At 35.9% G+C, this 18,198-nt stretch overlaps 1 protein-coding gene across 1 annotated transcript in view; it reads right to left on the bottom strand.

Annotated features, from left to right (window-relative positions):
• Nucleotides 1–279: 279 nt before the first annotated feature.
• LOC122804856 (TGF-beta receptor type-2-like) overlaps nt 280–18,198 on the bottom strand; it is a 1,261,414-nt gene continuing 1,243,495 nt past the window's right edge. Inside the window, exons 8-9 of the mRNA XM_044075019.1 lie at nt 12,444–12,571; nt 280–520 (exon numbers count right to left, since the gene is read on the bottom strand). Coding sequence (XP_043930954.1) covers nt 296–520; nt 12,444–12,571 — 353 coding nt within the window. The 3' untranslated portion in view covers nt 280–295. The remainder of the gene's footprint in view (nt 521–12,443; nt 12,572–18,198) is intronic.

Below are 18,198 nucleotides of genomic sequence, written 5' to 3'. Positions count from 1 at the left end.
TGCAGTTTGGTAGTTACAACGAAAACACTGAAACGAGGATAAGAAAAACAGAAAAAGATACATTAGAGACTGTAAATTGGGGTATTGATTATTACACTATGTCGACACAAACAAAACAGGACAAACTGTTTTTTACTTTTGTTGTGAGCAAATAGTTAATTTCAGAAGATGTGAATTTCATGTGTATGCTAAATGATGCTGGCCCAGAGGTGTGAACTACTTTAGTTTTTATATCACATAAGTCTTTGGGGCACATGTTGACCTATTTCACATGTGTGCTGAGATTTGAAAGTGTTCATACTTCTGTTACTAACTGGATGTTTCCATGCCTATCAGTGACTCCGTCTGCTGTCGGTAGACCCACTGTGCTGTCTTCTTTTTCTGTGTTATTGTTGATGAGGTCTTCACAGTCCATTTGTGCCATTAGGCTAAACCTCTCTGCAACACAGTGAGAAGTAAGTCTTGCTTCAGGGTCATGGTCCCAGCATTCTATGATGGTATCACACAGGAAATGCATTCCCTAAAAAAAACAGTAGTTTATTTTCATTTAGTGAAAACAACTGAGTTATGCATCTTGTTATTATAAGCACTGATTTATTTATTATTTGTTAGCCACATAAGTAGCCTGGTCTTACTATATCATGTTAGGATATGCAGTGTGATCAGACTAAGATCAAAATATGGCTGATTTAAAGCAGAAATTTACAAAGATTGAATGATTCTTCTCTGAATTTTGCAGTTTTTCAGTACCATGCATTCCCTGTAATACCATACTGTGATCAGGGGAGGGAGACATTAGAATTAAAAATGGATTTGGGTCATTCTGCCAAGTCTCTCAAAATCACACCACTTGAAATGACAAAAAGGAAAAAAGTTGGAAGACACATTATATCAACAAACAAAATGGATCAAAATGGCTTAATCATCAAAGCAATGAACAAGCAAGACCCCTGCCATAAACAAGCTATACAATAGAAGGAGGAAACTAGAACAGAAAGGAGTAAAATCCCAAGAAGGAAAGACATCCCTGATCAGTATCAGCAAGAAACTATGATCCCTCATAAAATCATCCAAGGCTAGCTTCGAAAGGAAAATTGCCAAGGACTCCAAAGATAACCACAAAGCGTTCTTTAGCTATGTCAAGAACCTAAGTGGAAACCTGCTCTGAGTTAGTGCAGAATGGCACAAAATACACTGAACTGACTGATATTGCCAACATTCTGACAGACAGGCTTAGTGTAAACTTCACCCCTCTCTCACCCCCTAAAGAGCCCATAACCATACCAGAAGAATGTAGAGCCCCGACAATCACTGACACACAGGTTAAAACAGCCCTATCTAAAGCCAAACACACAGCTTCAATGGGACCAAATGGTGTCCCAGGCTGTGTCTTACACAAACTCCAAAATGAACTAACCCCTCACCTAAACACACTGTTCAAACTCAGCCTCTCTACAGGCTACGTACCCATAGAGTGGTGCACAGCAACAGTTATCCTGCTCCACAAAGGTGGAGTCACAACGGACCCTGGGAACTATCGCCCTATAAGCCTGACTAGCCTGGTCTGCAAGGCTATGGAGCACATCATTATGGAACTCATTAACAGAGACATTGGGAACCTCCAAACATTGGACCCTACCCAGTTTGGCTTTGTTAAGAGCAGATCATGCCTCCTAAACCTGGTGGACTTCTTTGAGACAGTTACCAAGGCTTTAGATGAGGGAAAGGAGGTCCACACAGCCTACCTAGACCTCGCAAAGGCTTTCAACACCATTCCTCATTCTGGTATTATAGACAAGCTCACCAGCCTGAATATAAACCCCTACGTCATGAGATGGGTTGCTAGTTGGCTCACGGATAGAACCCACATGGTGAGAGTTGCAGGCTCTAGGTCCGACTCTAAACTGGTTATGAGTGGCGGCCCCAGGGCTCAGTCCTGGGACCCCTCCTGTTCGGTATATACTTCTCAGAGGTACAGGCAAGCACAGGAGGACTATGGCTGACCAAGTTTGCAGACGACTGCAAACTGGGGGCCATAATTGACTCTCCAGCTGATAGAGACATCCTCCAGAAGGGTCTCACTGAGACAGATACCTGATGTCAAAATCATGGTCTCAAGCTAAATGCCAAAAAAGTGCATAGTCATCCCCTTTGGAAAAAAACAAAGTACCTGCGAACTACCACATACGTGGTAGTCCCCTAAATACAGAAAATGAAATAAGGGATCTGGGGACCCAAGTAGATGGTAATCTCTCCTTTGATAATCATATTGCAAGGGTTATTGTGCCCCTCTACTCATCACTCATCAGACCCATCATAGAGTACAATGCCTCATTTGGGCTGTACCTTAGAAGACACCTGCAACAGCTGGAAAGACCACAGAAGTACCTCACCAAGAGGATTGCTGGCCTCCAACAGATGCCCTATGCAGCCCGACTGAAGAAACTCCAGCTGTACTAGGTTGCATACCGCCTATTCAGAGGTGATCGCTGCCTGACATACAAGGCCATGAGCAACCCAGAATTGATGGACATGCTCCACCTAAAAAAAAAAAAAAAAAAAAAATCAAATCCCCCGAGAGCCACACGCTCTAGGGATCTAAACCTCACCATAATGATAAATAGGACTTGCTGGAGGGATAGATTCCTGTCCCAGAGACTCCCCATGCTTTGGAACAGGATTCCAATCTACATTAGGCAGAGACTCTCACTAACACTCTTCAACAGAAACCTTGACTAGTGGATGGGAAACAGAAAATTTACCCCGGGGAATCAATGCAGTGGCTCTGCTGGACAGAGGCACAGGGAACTAATGGCTCTGCTGGACAGAGGCACAGGGAACGAATCTAAGGGGGTGGCGAAAGCCAACACATTCTGGCTAGGCTTACATATGCCCTCGGGCAGATAGCCTAGTACTTACCTATGAACCTAAGAGTTAATTACTCTTATTTATATATACAAACTCCATGATCACATAACTATTGTGAAGTCAACAGCTCTAAGTAATATGTCATGACCTATAAATGGATGAGCTGTGCTATTTCAATATAACACAATTTGTGCTGATGTAAATAAAAACTCTACACTTTTCTACTGAAATGCATTAATATACATGACTTCCATATGACTGGCATCAGTCCTAAGGCATTTGATAAAATTTCTTTCAGTAAATCTACAAGCTACCTTAAAAAAAAGCAGTCACACAAATAAAGAAGAAAGCACCTAGATGACAGAAAAAAGGGAAACATTCCTCATAAATAACCTGCTTTTTATCTACAGCATTGTAATTGCTGCTTTTCTAAAGTATGTAAATTAAAACAGAGTGAAATGAAATAGTTGTACCTCCTTAAAGGGAATAGGAAAGTGTATGCTGTATCCATAGTTGAAGAACTGATACCTTATTATTTATAATGGTTTGTACCTTTGTTGTTACTGATTAGTAAAGCAAGGTCTTATTTTCCAGATCAAGTGATTCTGTTCATTTTACCAAGGTAGGAATTTGACATTTTCCCACTTCTCCCCTTCTTTTCATTTTATCTTTTTATTCATTCATTATTCATTTATCCCAAATTGTTGTTTCTTGCATTGTTTAAACAACCCTCCCAAATTTCAATACTTTTCACTTTGGATGGGAAATGGGAATGACTTTATAACTGTGTTAATAATGACTGATAATATTAGGTGGTTACCTGTTCTACTCAGGCCAAAGGCTAGTAGCCTGTCCCTGTCATGATCATTTGAGAGCACCAAAACAGATACTGTTCTTGGTTAATTGAGGATTGTTTCAGCAGACTGATGTATCAGAATACATTTTTTTGCAAACTTTTGGCAGAAGAAGTTCTTTAAAACACAGAGTGCCTTTACAGGAGATGCACAAAATTCTATGATACCATTATATCACCACTTTCAGGAAGTGGTCTATATATAAAAATGCATATACAACCAACTCCTTGGCTAGCTAATTAATATCCCACACTCAGTAATACTTCTGACCCAGCCACAGCATTGAATCAGCTGTACTATCCTTCACAAATCACATAAATAAGCATGGGAATAAGTGTCTCCCCATATCACATCACCCCCGCAGGAGTATCCCAAGGATCCATCCTTGGCCCATTACTATTTGATGTGTTCATCAATAACTTACATGCAAGCTCCTGTGAAGGCACTGTAATCCAATATGCAGGTGACTCCACTATTGTCTAATTATCAGATACATATTAACTCACCTACAACACAAACACAACAAGCTGTCTCTTCCATGGAAACATGGCTCTTCAATGCTGAACTTCCACTGACCCCCCCCCCCCCAAAAGCTCCTTCTCTTCACTCACAAACCTCATAGCTCCAGCAAAACAAGCATCAAGATCTTTTCAGCCAACAATACTAAAATTGAATCAGCATACCAAACTACTATGTGTCACAACTGATAATCTCAAGTTTGACCTACACATACAAAACAGTATAAAAGAAACAGCAAAAACTAGGCATGCTGTACAGGAATAAAAACTTCCTTACAGCAGCTACCAAAATTATGCTGGCCAAAACCTACCTCTTGCCATCACTGTTATTTGGGGCCCCAATTCTAACTAACTTACAGACATCCCTGAGAAAAAAAACTAGAAAGCGGCTGTAACAGAATTGTTACATTTGCCATAAACACAACCCCCTAATTCATCACTGTAAAGCCCTACTAAGATGTCTTGAACTCCTTCTCCACCTCCAATACATACAACTTACTATGGTATACAAAATCATCCACAACCCACTAACTTGTCCTGCTCTGAGCCCATTAATCAACTTTTATATCCCAAATAAACATATCCGATCTGAAGACAAACATCTTCCCACAACTGATAAACCTAACAAAACCCCAGGCCTAAACCTTTACTCCTGCTCTGTGGCAAAACTCTGGAACTCCTTTCCTTTAACTATCAAAACTGCTACTAATCTGCATTCCTTCAAAACATCTAGAAAAGAATACTACAACAAAGTTCGGATTTTCTCCTGTATGAGCTCAGCCTGAGTTATACATTTTTCTACCCCTACCCTCTCTTGCCTTACTACTAATTTACCCTACCAAAGGCAGAAAAATACAGCCAGTACACAAATAAATCCAGTGACTGCAAAAAATAAGAACAAACAAATAAAATAGAAGTAAGTGGAACCATGAGCAGCTGATAATGAACTGGTTTATTAGACTCATACAACTTTTAAAAATGCTAGTAAAAACTTTTGCCTAAAACAAGCCTTCAGGCATATCAAACAAAAGATACCATCTATCATTTATATAAAATCAAAATAAAAATAATGACAACCAGGATTGTTTGTATCGCTTTCAATAAATGCTTTAAAGATACATAACCATTCAGGTCAGGTGAAATATGTGCTCCTAAATGTAAAATCCAATTAAATTCTTCCTTTTCAGTGTAATCATTTATATTACCCCATGTATATTATCAACTACTCTTAAAACTGAAAGTTTAAAACTATGTCCGGAACCATTGTCTGTAATGTGTTTATATAGTGCATTTGTAACGGTTTCTCTTTTAATTTCAGATAGGTTGTTACAGGTACGATCTTTCAATCTCTGGTTCATTTTACCCACATAATATGCCTGACATGCAACACATCTAGCCAGATAGACAACATTTCTAGTTTCACAATTACCATATACGTAAAGTCTGAAGACCTTGTTAGAAACTGGATGAGTAAAATATGTATCACAACAAATGAAATTACAGAAAGTACATCTGCCACATTTAGAGGTACCATTCTTAATTGGTCGTGTCTGCTGTGATATGTGTATGTTCTTTATAACATAACAACTGCTTCAGACTTTTATTATTCTTATAACCGAAGCACATTCTCTCTTCAGCTGCCATCTGTAATTCTGGTATATTATGTAGGATGTGCCAGTATTTCTCAATGATTTTCTTAACACTGGCAGTATTTCGATTATATGGTAACACGCATCTAACTTTACCCTTTAAATATTTATTCATTAGTATCTCTTGGTTCTGAGAATAGTGGCTTAGCTCTGGTAGATCTACAACTCTTAACATTCTCACACATCTCTAGTACCTTCCACTTATTATAACCTCTATTAACAGACTCCGCAGCAGTGTTATGTAACTGCAACTGCATGGTCTCAACTGCATGGTCTCATCAATCGTGTTCGGCCTTGCAACTCTATAAAGTTGATTCCTAACTATGTTGTCAAACAAACTGCAGGTGAACACAATATAAGTATGCATTTTTCTTAGCTGGTTTTCTATATAAATGAGTATTTAAAGTATTACTGATACCACTAAACACTGTTATGTCCAAAAAATCAATACCCTCAGTTGCTATTGTATTTTTTAAATATAGAAAGGAACATGTGGAGGATAAAATATTCATAAAACATATTAAAGCTATCAGCACTACCTCTCCATATTAAAACAAATTATCCACAAATCTACGATAAAAAAATCACATGCACAATCTACCAGAGCTAAGCCACTGTTTGCAGAAGCTAGCCAAGAGGAACTAATGAATAAATGTTTACAGGGTAAAGTTAGATGCATGTTAACATATAGAAATACTGCCAGTGTTAAGAAAATAATTGAGAAATACTGGCACATCCTACATGATATACCAGAACTATAGAGTTAAATGGTTTAATTTTTTTCTAGATGACAATGATTACTGCAACACTGTAGCTACATTTTAAAGATTTATAATTAGAAAGTACCTGTGAAAACATGTCTTCAAAGTCAGATCTATGACCAGAATAATTATTTTAGCTTAGACTTCATATTTTGTAGGAAGGGGATAAACTCTAGCCTTTTCAATGTAGTATGAGCACTATTTGGCTGCTTGGTGGTTCAGTATATTGTTTTTGGAAATGGGTATCCCTTGTAGTCCACTAAGTATGAAATGCTGCTAAGTGTTAGCTGGACTATTGCAACAATAAATGTCCACAATATGGTTTCTATTCATTTTTCACTTTTTTTAACAAAGTACAAGATTATGTCCTTAAATATTTTGCAGTAGATTTACCCAATTTAATGATTGCTAGGACAGGTAATATTTATTTAGTAAAAATTGAAAAAGAAACGCAACTAAAAGCACGGTTTAAATTTATTGAACAACACTGAGCGCTTTCACCCACCACAATGCAGGTTTCATCAGAGTAATTACACAATGAAGCAGCTTATCTTTATACTCATATTAACCTATAAAATTCACTCAACAATAATTGATTAATTAATTAGTTCAATAATAGCAAGTCAATTTAAATTCATCAACACAAAGATACCAACACAAACATATCTAGCAGATGTATTGTATATACCATCCTTATACATTATGGAGCAGCTGTTACAGCAGCAACTTTTAATTACACAGTGTATGCTTGCTGTTTTAAAAGAGCAAAATGGAGCGGATGTATTGGATAAAAATACTTCAAGAGATGCCAATGTTAACATATCATTATCTGAAAGTGAAGAGCGTATCTTCACTTTACATTCAACGCCAGGCACGTTGAGAAGCCGCCCGACAGCCAGCAATGGTCCGAAGGATTCTATTGTTGTGGAAGCGGAGCGTACCATAGGAGGAAATAATGGGCACGTGATTCCAAAACCGAATTCTTTTTCGAACGCTGGTGAGGGACACAATGGCATAGCAAGACCAAGGAAGAGAACTGGCGTTTATGAAATTCAACAATTACTTACTGCACCTAAATTTGAACATGGATATAATGCTCGTGAACTGGGGTCTATGAGTAAGCAGCTCGTTGACTTTGAACGAACACTAAAAAAGTATAAAACTTTGCAAATGGATAACGTCTTTTTGGAAAGGTCCTTAGAGCTCAACCAGGTTCCGAAAGGTTTGAGAGTGTTTAAGGTACCTTTTGGTTTTGACAGGGATAACGAACTGTTTAATGAACTTATTAAATTGTTTGATAATACGGGCAAAGAGTTGGTTAAGCTTATTATTAAGAACAATAATTGTAAGCTAAACAAATTGAGTGAAAATTTAACAGCGCTTGACAACAGTATCAAAAATGACTTACTATATGAGCACAGTAAATATAAGCTTGACAATATTTTGGATGAAGTGAATAGATTTGTTAGCAATGGGCTAGATCATAAAAATGAAAAACTTCACAGAGACTCAAGTGATTATCACAACAACTGTGCATATGCCCATTTTAGAGACTATAAAAAATCATGTATTGTACAGGAAAATAACCATGTACAGGATAAAACAAGGTACAGGGACGCTGTTCTATTTGATAAAAATGTACAAACATATAGTGCAGAAATACAGCACTATGACAATTCTAGTGAGCATTTTTTTAGAAGAACCTGTTTTACGCAGATTGGAACGCTTAAAAGAGTGTTACCAGGATCGACAACAGCGTTACAACAATTATCAAATGAATCATCAGAACAGCAACCAAGGCAGGTTCAAACCAGTGCAATATCAATATTAACTGACAATTTTTCAGGTTTAGACTGTGCTTTTATTGATAATAGTTTAAATGCCTGTACTAAATTTGGAGAATGTTTTCATGCAGGAAAATATACTGGTGACACGCGTTATTATGACATGTCTTATGACCAGTCCTTGAGTTATGATTATAATCGTTTACTGGATACAAATAATGTACTATTAAAAATGTTATTTTTTCGGATAACAATACAAATGTAAGAGATACCGAGAACGTGCAGGAACATGATAAACTTAATTATGAAGTAAACAGTTTTGATATAGATATACCTTCAAATGAATTAGATATTACAGTTATACAGTTGCATGAAGAATTACAATGTGAAATTGCTTCTGATGGAGGTTTTTCTGTGTATAACTATACTGATAAAAATATGCAAGGTGATTATTTATCATTATTTAAAAAGGGTTTTAAATTTGTTCCCAGTTTTAAACCGGATTTGGGAAAACTATTGTTAAATTTGAAAATGTATACTAGAATGTTAAACTTGAGAATGTATTTTAAGGGAAGACAACAAGCAATTGATTATGATAAGAATTTCACTTTGAAGAGATCAAGTACCTTTATTCCCCCTAATAACCCTATTATACATTTATTTGAAATGCTATGTGAAGTGCAAATAAGAAAAATATGGAAAGAAGGACATACTATAACGGATAATCTTACAGTATCTGAAACTAATAATTATAGAGTTATTAAACCAGACAAGGGGGGAGGGGTTGTTATTATGAATAATACTGATTATTTAAATAAAATGACCATTATGTTGAATGATGAGACTACATATACAATAATCCCCAAATATGATATTATAAAAGCATACACAAAAATAGATTGGCAATTGTATGAGTTACTTATGGACGGCACAATATCTGACAAAGAATATGATTATTTAATGGTAGAATTTCCAGTGACACCATTAATTTTCGGAATACCGAAGATACATAAAAATGTATCAAATCCCCCATTTAGACCAATTGTGTCTGCCAAACATTCAAAATTAGAAGCAGTTGCGCATTATATCGACATTAATTGTAGTGAAGTATCTAAAAACATTGACCATATAATAAAGGATTCTTGGCACTGCTTAGAAAAACTTAAAGATTACAACAAAAGTAACTTAGATAAAATTCACATAGTTACAATTGATGTTGTTAATTTATTTTCAGTCATTCCCCTAAAAGAAGGCTTGGAACTTTTTGAAGGAAGTTTAGAAGTTTATAGTAAAATGCATACAGTTAAAAGGAAAACTATGGTAGAAATGATGGAGATGGTACTGGATAATAATTATTTTAGACATGGAGGTGAGCACTATAAACAAAGTTCAGGTGTAGCTATGGGGGCAAGATGTGCCCCCATTTATGCGAATCTAGTTTTGGCTATGTGGGAGAAGGAATATGTTTTTTAAAAGTAAACACTGGCCTAATATTGACTTGTATTTAAGATTTTTGGACGATATTTTATTATTTTGGAATGGTAGTCAAGAAGAAATTAAAGAATTTATAGAATATCTTAATAATACTACTTCATTCCTGAAGTTTACATATAGTATTAATAAAGAATGTGGTGAATATTTGGATATTAAATTATACAAAAAGGGTAATGATCTAGAATCAAATATTTATAGGAAAAAAACATTTTCGAATTCATATCTACATTACAAAAGTTGTCACCCAGCCTTTCAAAAACGTTCCTTGGTTAAAGGACAGATGGTACGACTTTCTAGGATGATTAGTGATGACGATATTTTTGAAAATGAAATAAATTATTTAATTGACATGTTAACCGAGAGAGGATATCCTAACAAGATGATGTTAAACATCAGGAATGAGGTAACAAAGAAGAGAGAAAAGGACTACCAACCTATATTAAAATATGGTTTGTCAAATAAAATTTTGCTACAAGGCAATTCCAGTCAAAAATCAAATGCCCTGATATTACCATATAATAATTGTGCACCCATAATAAAAGATATAATTACTGAAGCTTGGGATAAAATTTTTATTAATCAAAGTGATATATTACAAGAAATAGGTTTAACCCCCACAATGGTTTTTAGTAGGGGTAAAAATCTTAAGGATTATTTTGAAAGTGAGACTAGATATAGAGACTCACAGATGAAAAAATGTGGTCTATGTAGGTCATGTAGATTTATTAGAGATGGACCTTATGTTACAATTAAAGGCCACAACCGTACCATTAGGTGTCCAGGGCATGTAAATTGTAATACAAAATTAGTTATTTATGTTGCTATATGCCTGTCATGTCAGGCATTTTATATTGGAAAGACAATTAGAAAACTCAAAGAAAGAATTGCAGAACACAATAGAGACATCAAAAATAAAAAAAACAACTAATTCATTATTTGTACATAGTTTGACATGCCCGGGTTTTAAGAAATTTCTATTTTTTGTTATAGATAGGTTACCTCAGAATACTAGAAATGAAGGGGATGTTAATGCATTATTAGAACTAAAGGAATGTTTATGGCAGTTGAGATTAAATGCATGTAGTAAACCAGGACTCAATGAACAAATATCCATTGCTAGTAAGTTAAAGTTAAATTCATATAATATATAAATATTTATGCATACAAATGAATATTTTTTTAAAAATAGTTAAATTGATGCTTTTAATATATTTTAATATTATAATGTTAAATTAATTAATTTGGAAGTAAATTATACATATATATATTTAATTTTTATTGTATTACATTATTTATTTATATTAATATAAGAATATAATTGTTATTTTAAGTAAGTTATTTATTAATTATTATAAAATATATATAAAAACCTTGCACACAAAAATTTTAAAATATATATACATAGGAATTTTTAACATTACATTATTTATGGTATAAGGATGGTATATACAATACATCTGCTAGATATGTTTGTGTTGGTATCTTTGTGTTGATGAATTTAAATTGACTTGCTATTATTGCACTAATTAATTAATCAATTATTGTTGAGTGAATTTTATAGGTTAATATGAGTATAAAGATAAGCTGCTTCATTGTGTAATTACTCTGATGAAACCTGCATTGTGGTGGGTGAAAGCGCTCAGTGTTGTTCAATATTTATTTAGTCTTTATTTATTTATTGATATTTGATTACTTGCCCCTTTAGATAATCAAAAGAAAACAACCATCCTGATCTAGTTAACTAGGCCATGCATGCTCTACCAGTTCCCCTACATTCTTTTATATTGTTATAATCCACTTTTCATGCAAGAATCAAAAGACAAGTAGTGCTTGTAAAGCCTCTAGTAAGAGGTTTATATTCTATCTTATTGGAATCTGGTGGTTGGAGAAGTCAACCTGCCCTGCCCATAGTGGAAGAGTGAAATCATCTTAAGTGCTGTTGTGAGTAGTTTCTTCAAGATGTAGTGAACACATATGTTATGTGGCTTTATATACTCTTATTTGTACCCTATTATATCTGAAGCAATGCTATTCTGTTTGGACATGAGCCAAGATACATGGCCTCTATAATTGGTCATCATGGAACAGGATATCCTTTACCATATCCCAAGGAGTAGAACTGCTCTTGTCCCTTGTGTCTTGCTATCCAGGTCTCACTTTGGTAGGCTGTACTGATTAATTAACACAGACCGATATTAGTACAGACAAACATCCTATCCTGCAGGACTGGGCCTACATGCTTGAACATTTATTTTATTTTTCATAACCTTCACTCATTCCTAGTTATGTATCTCAGAAAAGGAACAATAACATGGTATACCATCTCAAAGCAGAAATGAAAAGAAAAAAAAAAAAAAGACTCATTTTTATGCTATGCCTCTGAATGGGTTTTTCTTTCTGATTACTGTTTAAGTCCAATAGTGCTCTAAATATTCACTTAGAGGTAAATGGATTTTTTTTCTGAGTTGAAGAATGGAATTAATCAGTAACTTAGTGATAAAATAGTAAGATCTACCTTATGTTCCAGCCAGTTCTTGGGAATCTCTGGTCGACATCTGTCCCGAAGTACAATGTCTCGGATGCTCTCCATGCTAGGGTGTTCCTGGAATTTGGAGCTAAATGGTAGTTCATAACTCTTAACTCCTAACAGAAAACACACAAACAGAGATGAACATGACACTTTTCTGGCTGCTTCTTTCTTTTACTCTGCTGTAAAATAAGCTGTTGAGCTACTCATGTGCAGAAGTCCAAACATACATATTTACAAACAGATGTGAATGAATTGGTAAAACAATGGCTAATCAACGTGACACAACAAGTCATGGTGGGGGAGTTATCTATCTCTCCTAATAATAATAATCTATCCCCCTAATGGGAGTTATCAGTACCATCCCATGGTGATTTGTACTGAGATCGCTTGTTCCTAGACAGTTGTGCTCAGATATAAAACTGGGAAATAGGCCATAACCAAACATGCTGATGACTGCAAACTGAATAAAATAATTGCTCCAATAAAAGATAAAGTTTTCCAAGATGGCCCCCAAAAATGCACACTTTTTGCAGCAGTAAACTCACCTTAAATTTCAAACATTAACATTTGATTACAACAATCAAGCATACATTATGATTGTTCTTTAAAAAATTTAATACTATTAATGCCAGTGGGATGCACATAATGTATAAGCAGATAAAACATTTAGACAAGTTAAGGAGCACCAGGTGAAACATTTTACTTAGAAGAAACTAATTTTATAGATAGATATTATAAGGCCAAGGGATCCCTGGACAAAGTATATCAATGCAAAAAAGAGAAGTCACAGTGCAAGGCACTGATTATAGTCTTATCAATTATGTGGATAATATTACATTAATATGTAAATATTCAGTTTGAAGGGATGGGCTTTAGTTGCCCTATTTCAAATATGTGATCAAATTTATGCGTACATTGTACACCCAATTTGCTGGGTATGAATCATTTTAGGAAATATTCAGAAATGACTACAAATTAGGAGCTGTCATTGAATCCTGCACTGACACAAATGTTCTACAGGAAGGGCTGACACCTATAAAAAAGTGGTGTCAGAGCCATGGACTAAAACTAAATGTCAAGAAATGCATAATAGTGTCCTTCAGGAAGTCATCCACCCCTGGTAACATTCATATTGACAACGCACCTCTTAGAGTTGACCCAGTAGTCAGGGACTTATGGACACACATAGACAGTAATCTAGACTTTGAACATCACATGTCTACCGTAGTGAGGAAATCATTCTATGTTGAGGAACTTATAAACAAAGGTATAGCATCTAAGTCCAAGGAAGTCATTGTTCCACTGTATTCGGCATTCATCAAATCTGTCATTGAGTACAACAATACAGGGCATAAGTAAAATGTCCTCTGCAGAAAACCTCAAGGCCCTATCCCTGTATTCTGTCTCCTACAGGCTTTTGAGGGGAGATCTATGCCTGGCATACATTGCATTGTCAGATCCCACTCTGATGGACCTCCTGCATATCCAGAAAATAGACAGCACCAGAATTATCCATTCTGAAGACTTAAACTTTGCCTGTGATATAGATACGACCTGCTAGAGAGACAGATATGTATACCAGAGACTACCTCGTCTCTGGAACAGGCTCCCAATCCATGTGAAGCAGAGTTCCTCCCTAAACCAATTCCAGTGCAACTTGGACAATTGGATGGGGAATAGGAAATTCATCCCTGGTTTGACATCTATGTCTCTAATGGACACAGACAACCTGTAAAGGGTTCATCTCCCAGGCCTCTGCTTGTAAATGCTTCATCTCCCAAACCCTTGCCTATACTTAGTAAGGGTACCAGAAGTTGTTAGAGATTTGGAATACATGGCTAGGCTTAAAAAGGCCCTTGTGTTCATTAGCCTAGTAAACACCTATGAACCTGTAAGGGCTGCAATTGTTAGGGAACTATAGTATTAGCCACAGATTGGAATGTGACCTTTTACCCTTAATTGACAGATAATCTATTTACATACAATATCAGGTAAGGCATGGTGATATAAATCATTTTATAGATAGACAAGGGTTAACTGTTCCATGTTGTTAACTAAATAATGATCTGAACATTTTTTTATTTCTGTCTTATACCCTTGAATAGCATCTCAAATCATTTTCTTTTTGACAGCTAAAAGTTTTTTTGAAGCCAGCAATGGATATGGTATTTTCCATGATCATCGCAAGCTATTAAAATTTGGAATAACTCTGTTTAGGATTGGAGAGTGGAGAAGGTTTTTGCTACAGAGTTAGCTAAATAGCAGCTGTTTATTTAATAGAGACATTAGAAAGGTTCTGGAAGGAGAATAAGGCTCACTACCAGTCTCTTTAAGGGTTAAAAAGGATGCATAAAACTAATTTGTTGGCATATTAGGCACTTTTGGAATAAGGAGACAACTGACTTTGCAGCATAGACTGAATTTGATAAGTAAATGTTTGGATGGTGTAGTATATGATATGCCCATAGATTATGCAATATATGTACCTTTATGGAAGAAGTTAATTTTGCAAACGAAGGATGTGGACATTAAGTATGATAACATAAATAACTTTAACATAAAAAATACAGATTTCTACACCATGATAAATCTGATAAGTATTTTGCATTGCAATGTTATAAAGAGAAAATGCAGGACTGTACTTTAAATCTGACTGAAAAAGATGATAAACAGATCAGGCAAGAAAAACTTGAACAATATATGATAATATTATGAGAAAAGAACAAAGGATAAAGGCCTGGATTACAAAACCAATACATGGATGTATTTATAACAGTTAAAATATTCAGGAGGCTATTACCTAGATTAAGGGAGGAAAATCCACAAGACTAGATCAATTGCCAGTAGAATTTTATAAATATATCGAAATGCACCTATATTATTACAGGGTTTTCATTTCCTTTTATTCTGTAGTGAAATGTACTTGAATGTACTTGAGTTGGTGCAAAATGCAATCACAGTTTTACATAAAAATGAAGCAAAGAAGGTGATCTGATTGGTCATTAGAGATCACTGTACCTTTGAAAGTAGATTAAAAAAGTATTGCTATAACAATAAGGAAGGAGATTGTTACTCAGCTGTGTAGCTTATTATTTCCTTTTCAATCTGAGTTTTTTTACATTTAAGTAAACTATTACAGTTAACATTACTATATTTAGAGAAGAAAAACATTAAGACTGAACAAAGTTAGCATTATTTACATGACGCACATAAAGTATCTGAATCTATATATGGGAATTTTATATTTAAAAATTTATGGCATTATAATACACCAGAAATGACATTGTGATATGCAGTGAGGGTAGGGACCAGGTTGAGAAGACCCTGGAGAGGTGGAGATATGCTTTAGAGAGGAGAGGAATGAAGGTCAGCAGGGCTAAAACAGAATATATGTGTGTAAATGAGAGGGAGGGTAGAGGAATCGTGAGGATGCAGGGAGTAGAGTTGGTAAAGGTGGATGAGTTTAAGTACTTGGGATCAACAGTTCAGAGTAATAGTGAGTGTGGAAGAGAGGTGAAGAAGAGAGTACAGGCAGGGTGGAATGGGTAGACAAGAGTGTCAGGAGTGATTTGTGACAGACTGCTACCAGTAAGAGTGAAAGGGAAGGTCTACAAGAGGGTAGTGAGACCAGCTATGTTATATGGGTTGGAGACGGTGGCATTGATGAAAAGGCAGGAGTCAGAGCTGGACGTGGCAGAGTTAAATATGTTAAGATTTGCACTGGATGTGACTTGGATGGACAGGATTAGAAATCAGTATATTAGAGGGTCAGCTCAGGTTGAACAGTTTGGAGAAAAAGCAAGAGAGGCGAGATTGCGTTGGTTTGGACATGTGCTGAGGAGGGATGCTGGGTATATTGGGAAAAGGATGCTAAGGATGGAGCTGCCAGGTAAGATGAAAAGAGGAAGGCCTAAGATAAGGTTTATGGATGTGGTGAAAGAGGACATGCAGGTGGTTGGTGTGAAAGTGCATGATGCAGAGGACAGGAAGAAATGGAAACAGATGATCCGCTGTGGCGACCCCTAACGGGAACAGCCAAAAGAAGATGATGAATACACCAGAAAAATTATGTAGAAATGCTTTTGCATTATTAGAGTGATTGTATTGTTTCTAATAACTTCAGGTTTACTAACAGAGTCTGTAAAGATTGATCATGTGCTCCCATGCTTTTTGTTATGGTAATGAATCCATTGCTGGAATATTTTTTTTATGAGCATCTGAATGGATTTACAATAAGTGCTCATAAATGTTCCTTGACTGCATGTACAAATTATTTACTTTTGATTTCGTAGGTTCATAGGTAGGTACTAGGCTATTGGCCCTAGGGCCTATATAAGCCTAGCCAAAAATGTACCCTAGCTTTCGCCACCCAAGAAAATTATTTTCCTGTGCCACTGTCAAGCAGAGCCACAGAAGTGATCCCTGGGGTGAATTTCCTATTTCCCATCCAATCAAGATTTTTCTTGAAGAGTGCTAATGAGGAGCTCTGTTTGACATAGATAGGAGGTCTGTTCCAGAGTATGGGAAGTCTCTGGGACAGGAATCTATCCCTCCAGCATGTTCTGTTTATTGTGGTGACAAGGTTTAGGTCCCTAGAGCGTGTAGCTCAGAGGGATTGGGATTTCTTTAAGTGGAGCATGTCCATCAGCTCTAGGTTTGACACAGCTTTGTATGTTAGGCAGAGATCGCCTCTGAGTAGGTGATATGTGACGGAGTAAAGCTGGAGTTTATTTGAGACGTTCTGTGTAGGGTATCTGTTTGAGGCCAGTTAATCCTCTTTGTGAGGTATTTCTGTGGCCTTTCCAGTTGTTGTAGATGTATTGTGAGCCTATGATTATGTTAAGGAAAGTACATCTATAAGTAGTACCACAGATGAGGTCAGTATGTTAATAGGATATGTTATAAATCATGCAAAATCTAGTAGATTTCAGGTTAGACAAGTTTGTGGAAGTGGTTATGTAGACTTAAACAGTGATTGTACATGAAGTTAAGTGTCACGGGTTTGTATTTAAGTTGCTTTCTGATGAATGATAACTATCAGATGTGTCAGAAGAAAATTCAGTGTAATTTGTTTACTCTGTCCACAAGACACCTCTCTCTCTCTCTCTCCGATCTGGAAAATGTGACAGATATGCTTTATTTGCCTGTATTAAATTTCTGTCTTTTGAATCTAATTTCTCCATCATTATTTAATAAGGACAGTACTAACAGAAGAGCCTTTCAAAAGTTTTTGTGGAGTGAAGTTTCTCCTAGCTTGGACTTAATAGCTATATAATCTATAAGTGAGAGAAGAACACTGGCTGCATGTAATAGCAAATGTGTTTTCTGAATTTTTTGGAATTTCAGTATGGGAATTCACTATCTTATTTTAAAAGCATTTTGTAAGTTGTATAATGTTATTGCATGGGAAGTGATTATTGAAGCAGCTCTCTCAGAATAATTTTCTATTATTTATTTAATTTGTTAATTGTGCAAATCTGACTGAGCTCTGTGTGGCCCTTTTTACTGGAGATTCAGGTAGAAAATCTCTACAAAGTAAAATAAGAAATATTTTACATAGTTGAGGTTTTGGCATGTTAAAAAGTAAAAACAAGAGACCGAAAATGCAGGAACATATTGAGAAGCATGTACATATGTGTATACACACACACAATGAGACACAAGGGGGTATGCATGTTACATCTATGACCACACTCCCAGCGGTATTGTGATGCATGAGCCTGAAGGCTGAAAGGTTGAG

Source organism: Protopterus annectens, chromosome 6.part0 (assembly GCF_019279795.1).
Source record: "Protopterus annectens isolate FY-2018-M chromosome 6.part0, PAN1.0, whole genome shotgun sequence".
NCBI lineage: Eukaryota > Metazoa > Chordata > Ceratodontiformes > Protopteridae > Protopterus > Protopterus annectens.
This window is presented reverse-complemented; position numbering and strand designations above follow the sequence as displayed.